The sequence below is a fragment of the Myotis yumanensis genome, unplaced genomic scaffold (assembly GCF_028538775.1).
Source record: "Myotis yumanensis isolate MYYU_CA2020_CCGP unplaced genomic scaffold, mMyoYum1.0.hap1 SCAF_17, whole genome shotgun sequence".
Lineage (NCBI taxonomy): Eukaryota > Metazoa > Chordata > Mammalia > Chiroptera > Vespertilionidae > Myotis > Myotis yumanensis.
In genome coordinates, this window is record NW_027223768.1 from 5,420,603 (window position 1) to 5,431,955 (window position 11,353).

Below are 11,353 nucleotides of genomic sequence, written 5' to 3' on the forward strand. Positions count from 1 at the left end.
TTAAAGTCTATGACTCATCATTGATTTAACCTCTCAGTTTACTTTTCCACTGCTCTGTCTTCATAAAAAAAAAAATCAGCTCCCTGCTGGACAACACTCTAGTGTTAAAAGCAGAGGTGACAGCAAGCTCCATCATCTACAAACCTCCACAACCTGGCCGCTCACTGAGGAAGCAGGGGAGACCTCTGGTGCCGCCATCCATGCAATAAAAATCCATGCATTTGACCTCTAAGAGGAACTTGCAGACCAGCACTCTAAATCAATTTGCTAAGCTTGTTAGAACTGCCTAAAATTAGTCATCTCTTTTCCTAGCTTACATTAGAAGCAGCAAATCAAATCTGGGGACAGGGGCGGCAGCTAAAGGAATCAGATATTGCAATGGGACCATCATTTCTGCAGGGGAAAAAAATTTTTCAACAAGAAGACAATGGCACTAGGCTTATAAATCTGGGCTGCTCGGAATGGGAGGATATGATCCCACATAGCTCATCTTGAGGGCATTAGTGCCATTACTGTGAGTCGTGCTGTAGCATAATGTCATCTCAATGATCCAGGCTCATTCGGTTGACTAAGAAGACAGAGAAGTATTTTAGAAAAATTTCCACTGGAACAACAACAAAACCTTTGGCACTTAAAAGGCTAGGCTTCGTTTCTGAAAAATTCACTTTCATAGGATAATTCATTCATTTCAAATCATGGCCAATAAATGAGCTAAATTGCAAAACTGTTAGCATTTAATTATTACATCTTAGTCCCATTTCAGAGAAAAGGAGGTGATGAAGGAAAGGGATGTGCCCCAGTCGCCAGCTGCCTGAACCATAAAGGCTCACAGCTCACCCACTGGGTTGAGGACTAACGCCTCACTCCCTCTGCCACCAGGATGGCTTTTGTCCAGACCTCTGGGAACATACCGAGCACTCTCTAGCCCTAGACCTTTGAACATGCTGTTCTCTCTGCTTGGGATACTCCTACTGGCAAAACGTCTACTTATCTTCAAGTATCATTTAAAATAATTTCTCAGCAAGTCCTTCCTAATGTCCCAGACTAAAAAGACCTCCCTCAATTATTCTCCTGTAGCTACTTTATTTCTTCTTGGTACTTACGTTGATAATTACATATCTGTATAATGTCTATTCTCCCTTACAGGGATCTTATCTGCTGTGTTCAACATCAGTTCCCAGGACCAGGAGCCAGCACAATGCCTAACACATGGTAGGTACTCAATAACCCATTGTTGAATTGAAGACTAACAATAGTAGTATTGAAGTTTTACTGGGCACTTATGATATATAAAACACCACTGCTACTTTATAGATGAAGAAGCAGGCTCAGAGAGGTTAAGTAATTTGCCCAAAGTCACACAGCTGGTCAGTGGCAGAGCAACGATTCAGACGCATGCCTGTCTGATGCCAGGCCGCACACTTAATGACTACTCTTTCCCAAGCACTGTGTGAGATAAAAGTGATGAAGGACTCCTAGAGCAAGCATAGCCCCTACCTTTAGGGAGTTTATAATCTGGGGCGGGGGGGGGGGGGGGGGCGGGGGACGGGACACTTAATAGATGATAGTGAATACAAGACAGAATACTATATAGTTAAGTGCTGGGTTGCATGGTCTAGTAAGAGGAGGACGCCCTCTAAACAAAGATGGAGAAGCAACACAGCACCTAGTGAGCAAAAGGGACTGGTGAGAAGGTCACTTTACCTAGAACAGAGGATTAACACAGGCCAGGAAGTGGTGAAATGTTTAAGAGATAAGCACTGAAGAAAATAATCAGGTTAACATTCTGATCGTCTATGCTTCCAAACAAAGATCTTGAGAAGTGCCTACCACATCATTAATATTTCTTAAAACTTCACAGAGGCCAGGAGAATGCAAAGCCAACTGTGGCTGCTCAGTTGATGCATGAGGGTGAAATCAGCAAGGCGCCATTTCAGAGCAGTCCATGCAAAGCCAGTCACTAACTCCAGCAAACTAAAGCTCAATGAAGAAGAGAAATAGTTTTTACATTATGAGTAGTCTTGTTTTTTATAATGATAAGTTCTTTACAACTATAAGTAAATAACTTTATATACTTAAAACTATCATAACCAGATGCCCAGGTACTGTTGACAATGGAATTACTATTTTCTCCTCCATCTCCCACAGCTTCAAGAAACACATTCTGTATAGATGATCTCTCCCCTTCACTGTGCCCCCTTTTTCTTAACCCCTGAGTCCAAAGACATAAGTAGTATATATTCCTTAATCCAGATTTGGTTCCTATGACTACCCATAACAATTCTCTAGAAATATAACTAAGGAAAAAAATTTAACCACATACCGCAAATATTTGAGCATCTAACTGATAATGCATCAGCTTTGTGGTGATAACCACTGTAAGATATCCTCAACAACTAAATGCACACTAAGTCCCACACTATCTCATTTAATCTTCACAATGGCTCATTTGATAGATGAAAAATATAAGGTTCTGATATTAATCTTCCATGACTACCACTGACATGTGAATGTAGGTCCAATCTGAGACCACGTTCCCTCCTAACCACTGCCTCACAGAACTATCAATCATGTGAACAAGTTAAAATTTTGATGTAAAGATTTTTAAAAAGAACACATACGCTTCTGACATTTCTGCCAATCTTGGCTCACTCTCATTCTTGCCACCCCCGCCCAAGCCTGTCATCCAATCCTGCCAAGTGATAAAAACCAAATACATTTTTGCCTCATCTGTGCCCTTTTCGCACATGTTCCTCTGGAGCTGGTATTTCACAGGATCATTTGGCTGACAATTGGGCCCCATGGACACAGTAACAGATCAACAGGCTTATAAAGAAATGACATAAATCACATGTATACAGTACATCAAGATTTTCAAAACATTTCCTCTTCAAAGTCTTATGATAATGCATCATTTTATATGATGGGAACGTGAGGCATCAAAAAGCTAATTGAGCTCTGTTGAGGGTACTATGACCTTTGACCAGCAGAGGAGAATTCACAAGTGTATGACTTACACAGGGTCTATAACTTTGCCTTATCTCTAAAGCAAACACACTGATTTAAAACACCTCTAATAAGTAGGAAAAGGTAAAGAGAGCATAAATGGAGATGGAAGGAAACCGGAGTTGGGGTGGTGAACACACAATACAATGTACAGATCATCTATTTTAGAATTGTACCCCTGAAATCTATAATTTTGTTAACCAATGTCACCACAGTAAATTCAATTAAAAAATCAACTTTTTATATAAAAACAAAAACCACCTCTATGAAACACTTCCAAATGGAGGAGCACCATGTTGGGACATGTGCTCTACCCCCAGCTCTTGGCCTGTAAGAAGTTATTTATTTAACCTCATCAGTTAAAGAGACCTGACCAGCTAAGCAGCCTAGTAATCTATGACTCAAACTTTAAGCACATTCTCAGCAAGAGTTTAAGCTTATCCTTGTCCACAAACATGCAGAAGTCTGTTGAGAGGCTTCACTGTCCTCTAGCTCTGGTTTCTCTCGCCTTGGCTCACACTCTCCTTCAAGAAGGTCCAGGAGGCCAGGAGTGCGCCTGGGAACCCCCCGCACTGTAATGGACAAGGGGGGCCCCCTGCCCTCTATTCTTCTCTCCTCTCCCAGGACCACAGCAATGGCCAACCTCTAGGAAGATAACTCTTTTTGGCTCCCCATCTCCACCTCTGGCTTCTTCAGCTCTGGCATCACATCTAGCACTATCTGTTATAACACTTTCCCCAGTAAGTCCTAATGCCAAACTCCCCACCTGTACCCCCTCTTTCCACCCGACCCCCCAAAAGAGCTGTCTCTTTATTTTTTAACCTCTCTCTATGTTTTCCTGGAAGCCTTAATCATACTCATCATCCTACTCTCCAACAGAAAATTCCCCTTGACCTTGCCTGAGCATGCCTGGGTCTCCTTATCTCCATGACAGATCTCCCTGAGAAGTACCTCCACACCTCCATCCTCACTTCACCCCTGAGGCTTTCCTCGACAGCACACGGAGTGGGTCATGCCTTCTCCGCAAATTCTTCCAAACTCTCAGCAAGCATTCAATGAACACCTAAATCCTTCAGGGGCATCAATGTGAATATCTTTGTTCAACTTTGCCTGTGCACAGGCCTGGACTCTGTAGGTGTTTCAATGAATAACATCTACTTTGAATGAAAAGACTTTACAATTAACAAAACATTTTGACAAAACTCATTTGTTCCTCCAAATAATCCTAAAGCTGCTTCTCTAGTTAAAAACAATAACAACTATGAGGGTAAGAGAAGTTAAGTGATTGTCCATGATCACAAAGCTCCGAAGCAGCAGAGCCGGGACTCAGTGTCTTTACTGAGACATCTCCTTTGAGCAGTTTTGTAAACAACATGTCTACGATTTGAGTCCCTTTGACAAACTGCAGGTACCAGATAAACATTTGATTTGCACTATCTTGTCTGGAAAGTACTGAAGTTAATTAAAAATGTCCTTCCCTGTTCCATTTCTGTTGGTCCTTCAGGGTGATCTTACTGGTAAACCAGACTTGCCAGCTGGCTCAAGTACAGTATTAGCACTTACTTGTTTTTTTATGTGTTTTTTAAAAAAATATATTTATTGATTTCAGAGAGAAAGGGAGAGTGAGAGTGAGATAGAAACACCAATGATGGGAGAGAATCATTGATCAGCTGCCTCCTGCACGCCCCACACTGGGGACTGAGCCCACAACCTGGGCATGTGCCCTTCACCGGAATCGAACCTGGGACCCTTCAGTCTGCAGGCCGACGCTCCATCCACTGAGCAAAACCGGCAGCACTTAGTTTTTTTAGAACATACAGGAAGAAAAGAACAAAGCTCTTAACAAAAGCAAATATAAGAGAAATAGTACTCATAAAACCCTAGAAGGAAAAGAACATTCATTTTCTCCTGACGAAAGTAAACCAAGCTAGTGACTCATACATAAGTTCTAACCACGGGGCTGATTCTACTAATGGTAAGATGATCATCTACTTTCAAACACACAAGCAGCCAGAACAACTCCTCCCCTGCCCCGCCCCCCCGCCCTACCCCTGGTTAAAAAAAAAAACAGTCCCAGTTTGAGCAAAGTACTTGCAGGAAAGAAAAAAACAATTTTACTGCTGTATATCTACTGGGTTTGTTTTTGGACTATCCAAGCTAGTGGCTTTGATTAGATTAGATTTTTCAGCTAACAAAAGGAATGATAAAGTATCCTCCCCCCCCAAAAAAAAGAGTCAAATGTCTTTCATAATTATATGACAAAAAAAAAAAAATACTCATGCTATCTTTAAGAACACTCGTATTTCACTGAAGCAAGCTCTGGAGGTGGTAACAAATTACCCCCAGATGTGAAATCCAGGCTATGGTCAAGTTCAACTGGGAAGCGGAACAGCCCCAATTTGCTTCTAAATTTGGATTCAACCAATAAACATTTGTGATCACAACCTCTGGCCTCCTCTTCTTCCTTATGAATCATAGAATTATTTTAGACATCAAAAATCTAGCCCAAAACTTCTCATGTTGTAGACGAAGAATTGAAGGCCAGATACTGAAATGCAAAACAGAAAATAAATTGCATTCACAGAAAACTTTCTCAGCAAAACACCACAGGCTCTGAATTGAAGATTTTTTTTTTTTTTTGCCGTGGTTTTCTGAGGTTAGGGTTGAAGGTGGAGAGGGGAAAAGTAGCCTCAATCCTTAAACAAAACAGAACAAAACAAAACACGCCCACATGTCCAGCATCCACTGACAACCTCCACAGGTTTGAAGGGTCTGTCATGAAGCATCATTCAACACAGCTGGCTCAAAGCCACACATCACTACCCCCACTCTGACTGTGGTCACCATTACTACAGTGAAAAACCTGCCCAGAACTGATAAAACTGAGCAGCGTGTTCCTTAAGCCCCATTTCCTCAAAACCACCTACATGCAGATCAGTGAGGCCACAGCTAATGGGAAGAACACGTTTTCACCAAATTTTTTTTTAAAAAGAGTAAAAGATGCAATAGAAACAGTGGTTACAGAAAGGGAACTAAAAATGCCTGGGAATATACAAATGCAGTATCGATTTCATAATCTTTTTGGAGCCATTGCCACATAGTCCTTTGTAAGAAAAGCTGTATTTTTAATCACCTGTCAAAGCTGATGTTTTTGTCTACCTTAATATTAGCTTCTAATCATATAAACCATCTGCGTATCATTTCTCCAGCCTCAAAACTCAGTTCACTCTCTGTAAAGACAGAACTTGAGGGGTAGGGTGGCTGGGAAGGGAGGGAGAGGAGGCAACATTACCCTCCTGCTCTGACCACTACAACTCGGTGTGAAGCAGAGCCCTTCACGTGAGGATCACACCAGGGTAAGAGGCCACTTAGAACCAAGTCGGAGAGCACAGTGTCTGCAGCCACCCACTGGGAATCCAAAGCTTGCTGGCAAGAGCTGACTGGAAACGGGCAGAGTGGAGAAGGAGCTGTTAATACCCTCCGTGAACCTGATGTGAAAGACCAGATCAAACAGCAGGATGGAGAGCCTATTATTATTGCTATCATTACAAAGAGAAAATTGCCATTAGTGATTGGCCAGAAGAATAAGCCTTCTTCCAATTATTTCCACAAACAGACAGGAGACTCTCATTTCTAATTAAATATCACTATGCACAGAGTCAAATGTCTGAGTGGGCAGAGAAGTCACTGAGTGGTTACACCACTTTCCTTTGAGCCACTTGTCCCATCTGGCTAGCTCTCTACCTCCACCCCAACCAAACCTCAGATGAAGACGAACCTTTGCCCGGATAAATATACTTCCTCAAACCTGCTGATATTTCTAACTGAAATCCCTAATGCTTAAGTCATTTTCACATCCCTTCTGGGTCAAAGGTCTGATAGTGTACTGCACGGGAGTAGAATCAACCAGGACCAAGAAGGAGAGCCTCCAGAATTCCTGTTCCTTGACCCCAAATTGAATGGATGAAATAGGACTCAAGAGAAGAACTGAAGGGTGAGGGTGGGAGTGTTGGGAAAGGGAGTATACAGAGAGGCTGCGTATTGGAATAATGAGGCAGTTAAAAAGTTTTGGAAGCTCAGATTCCCAGGTGTGACCAAGATCCACAAGGGCTCAGAGTGGCAGCCCCCCGAAGCCTCCCTCAGGCGCCTTCAGTGCTGTCAGCCTGGACGCAGCCCGGCCAGCACCCGCAGACAAACACACACATTCTTCTAGGACCAATACCCCATTGCACACGGCCTCTCCACTGGCCTGTTTATTTAAGACACCAGACACTTTGATGTTGTGGGACAAGTTGAGAAGTAATATGTAAAGAAGTAGTTAATGACAGGAGCAGAGGGAGGACAGAGAAGGAACAACAGTTCCTGGCTTTATTAATCATCAGTTTTAAGGACACTGTCAAATGGTCTGAACACAGGAATGAGAAATAAGGAAATTGTCAGCCATCACCGCAACTCTAGCCAAAGCACTGCATCTGTTTCTTTAAGGCAGAGTTTCATGCCTACCCTCAAAGGGGTGCTTACAGGGAGAATGTTTTGAAGAAATCCAACTCAGCAACCAACAATAATAAAGTCGTCTCAGCACGCTCAGTTTCTCATGTACAACATACATGGCGCGAGTACTCCACGCACTCAAAGGAAAGAATCAGTTAAAAGTGCAGCATGAAGACTTTGGGGTTAAAAGCAAAAGGAAGGTTATTTATCGAGTGTAAGAAACACGTATTTATAAATACACACGCACACTTGTTGGATTTCATCAGTGAAGAAGCTTGAGGTATAGGTCACTAGGGCACAGGAATGAAAAAGCATTACCATGTGCTTAGTTCTACTTTTACTTTCTTAAGATTAAACGCCAATATAGTCTCACAAGCCAACTAAGCCACAGAAACAGATCCAGGAGATTCGCTAACCCTCCTGAGGCTTTTCATTCTCCAGTCTGAGTAGCTTTCCTTTGGGTCTCGGCACCCCAGCATCTAGTGTGTCTTGAACATCTGGAGGGTATTCACATACATTATGAATTAACGGGGCTTGACATGAACAACAGTTATAACAAGTAAGAAGAGAACCAAGAACTTTTGATTTTTCTTGGGAAGTGAATCCTGTCATCTTATATTAAAAAAAAATGACTCTAAAGGCACTTTCCCAGCTGTACAAAAGTATACAACATCACTAATAAAAAAGCAGTTCTGGCATGCGGATAGTTTTACTTCACTCTGTTTATAAAGGTCCTAAAATACTAGATCTCTTCAATACAGTTCAGGATGATTTATTGTGACTTAAAAATACCGAACTAAAAAGCAGAACAGACTACTGCATGACAATTCCTGGTAAAGGAGGGGGCTCGCTAAGAGCTGCTTCGCTCACCCACTTCATAGTACGCATGTTCCAAAAAGCATAGGATCTCTGAAGAGACCATGGTATTTTTGTTTTGTTTTGCTTTTATTTACTTTTTTCTTTCTTTCTTTTTTTTTTTTCGTGAGACCATGACTGATAAACAATTGCAAAAATAACAATTTAAAATTAGGTCACTGGAAAAAAAATCACTGGCAATAGTAGCCAAATAAAATGAAAACTAAAGTTTCTTTACTTACCAGACTTCCAAGAATAAGGTTTCATATCTGCTCTTGATTTGGCCTGAGAACCCCCCAAGCCAGTTGTATCAACCTCTTGCTACAGAAATCAATGTACTACAAATGACGTATCAATTCAGACTAATCAGAGAAGACTTCCACTAAAGGAATGAACCCAGAAGTAGCAGCAGATCCTATCAACCAGGAGGAGAAGAATCTGAAATATGGGGTAAGAATACTGCGTCCCGCTGGCTCAAGAAGGAAGTGGTCCCACTGTAAATTAAGCATCTGTGTTGCAAAGACTTTCTCAACGCCACTGCCCGCAGGTGGAAGTCAACAAATTCCTCAAACAGGAAGACCTTCTAGTACTCATTCCCTCCTATCTGCACCCAGCCTGTCCCACCCGTCAGCACTAGCGTGGCCACCTTCCCGCAGCTGCGGCATGGACGGGAGTAAGCGGACTTAGCCTGACTGCCTGTGCCTTGACTGCAACTGCCATGGGTCCCAGATCTGAGAATGCAGCGCAGGTAACCAGCAGAGCCTGGCCAGAGGGAGACTCCTCTAATAGGAATGTGGCTATACAAGGACAGGTAGTTAGCCACTCAACTCTGCATCCCATCTGTTGGATACCTCTCTTTGTAAGAGGAAATATATTAAATTGAAAATATGTTATGCAAATGTGGGTAGCAACAATTAAATTATTATTTCTGGAAAAAACATGAGGAAGGTGCCCAAATTGCACTGGCACAGGGAGCCAGGACATTCCTAACAATTGGCTTTGTCCATCCAGCGGGGCACAAGGGTTGCGCTGCTTGTCCCCAGGGACAGGACTGCCACAATTTTGTAAGTTTTCCACTAGGACCTAGCTCAGCGCAGATCTACGACGTGCTCTCAGCTGCTGAAAACCGTGTTACAGTGCACAGACTTCCTGGTCAGAGTCCGATGCCCCCATGGAAGGTCAAATTTAAGGCGTTTTCCAGAGAGATGACACAGAGACTCTCATCCCGTTCCCGGGCTCGGTCCTTTGCCTGTGCAAACAAACTCGCTTACCGAGCAATGGCGCTGGGAGTTCTGAGCACCCCCTACCCACCCTGAAAGCGCCGACCCGCAGGACACACCTTGGATTCTGCGCAGCCCAACTTTTCTGCAAGCACAGCGCACCGGCGCCGATTGTTTACAGACGGAAAACCGCCGCACTCGGAGGTTTGACAACTTGAGAGAAAGAATGCCGTGAGGGCTCGGCCGGCCTCCCCTGTGACGAAACACAGCCGCGTCCCGGGGCCCTCCCGGGCCGGACCCCGCCCGCCGCCGCTTCGGGGCCGCGGCCGGGGTCCCCTCGGCGGAGATGCCCGGTGCGTGGGGGTCGGAGGGGCACCTCACAGTCCCGGCGGCGCCCGGGCCCGGCGCCCGCTCACCTGGTGCGTGTTGTTGACCAGCCTGGCGACGAAGTCCGGGACGCGGCCGCAGCCCTTGTCCTGGTCCTGCGCGCTGCGGCGCCAACGGCCGCGGGGAAACGGGCCCCCGGGCGCGGCCGCGCGCAGCCCCCAGCTCACCCCGACGGGGCCGCCCCAGCGCGACAACGGCGCAGCGGGCGGCGGCGGCGCGTCCAGCCGGTCCTGGCCCAGCGCGGCCCGCGGCAGCAGCGGGAGGCCCAGGAGGAGGAGGAAGCCGAGGCCGTGGGGCCAGCGCGAGAGGCCGTCCGCAGCTGCTCGGGGCCGCTCCATCGCCGCCGAATGCCGACGCCGCCGACACCTGCCGCCCGGCGCCCGCCCACCCCGCCGCCGCCGCGCCACACCCCCGAGCGCGCGGGCGCCCCTTGGATACGCGCAGCCGGGCCGCTCCGCCCATAGGCCGCCCGCCTGTCCTTCTTCCCCTGCGCGCTCCTCATTGGCTCGCGTCGCCTCCGGCCTCGGGGGTCCTGGATTCGGATGCCAAGATGCGGGACTGATTGGCTGGAACGTGGCAGAGACGGCTGAGGTCATCCCGCGCCTCGCCCGCCCGCGTCTCCGGCCCAACTTCCAGAGTCGGTAGCAGCTTCTTCCCTACCCCCGGGCTCCACGCTCCGTGACGCCCGACCCCTCGCGGCTCCCTCGAGTTGGGCTGGGTTAGTCGCCTCTCCCCCAGAAACACCCCCAAAATTCTTTGGGTTGTGGCAGCGCCGGGAAATCTCCCCAGGGAATCCCTGAGCCGGCTCAGCTGGAAAACGGGGTTTGGTCGCGAAACGGGTTTCAGGTTTTAAGCATTGTCTGCCGAAGCAGCCAGGCCGCCAAGGTGAATGCCAATTGTGTGGGCTAACGCCTCGGGAGAAGATGGAATCGGGCCTTCGTGACGCATGCGAACTTGAATACCTCCACCACGCATGGCCTCACGCTTACCTTCCTCTTCTGCACGGAGTTAGGCCAAAGGTGCGGCTGCTTACTGGCTTACCTGGAGGTAGAAAGTAGCTTAGACTTTAGGGGCAGGTCAAGGTGGGCAGGACGATCGGTCCCTAGATGCACATTTACTAGTATCTCTGCCAAAGCGCCGAACCCTGCGGAGTTTGTTTGCACAGCTTTGGTTTTTCAGTATATGATGTGCCCTGAGTTAGCACCCGGCCCACGAGAAGTAAAACACAACCCTTATGCGGCCCCTTTATTGCAGGAACTGCACACATAACTTCTAGAACGTGCAGTCCAGGTAAAACCAGTTCTGAATCTTAACCTTAACTGATTGCATCTCTTCAGAATGGTTGCTAGAAGTTAGTCAAAAAAGGCAGCAAATAGATACCAAGTATCCAAGAT

At 46.0% G+C, this 11,353-nt stretch overlaps 1 protein-coding gene across 2 annotated transcripts in view; it reads right to left on the reverse strand.

Moving 5' to 3' along the window:
- SORT1 (sortilin 1) overlaps nt 1–10,323 on the reverse strand; it is a 58,315-nt gene extending 47,992 nt beyond the window's left edge. For both annotated transcript variants that reach the window (XM_070396841.1, XM_070396840.1), the window contains exon 1: nt 9,989–10,323. In XM_070396841.1, the coding sequence (XP_070252942.1) occupies nt 9,989–10,297 (309 nt within the window). In that variant the 5' untranslated portion in view covers nt 10,298–10,323. The remainder of the gene's footprint in view (nt 1–9,988) is intronic.
- Nucleotides 10,324–11,353: the final 1,030 nt, after the last annotated feature.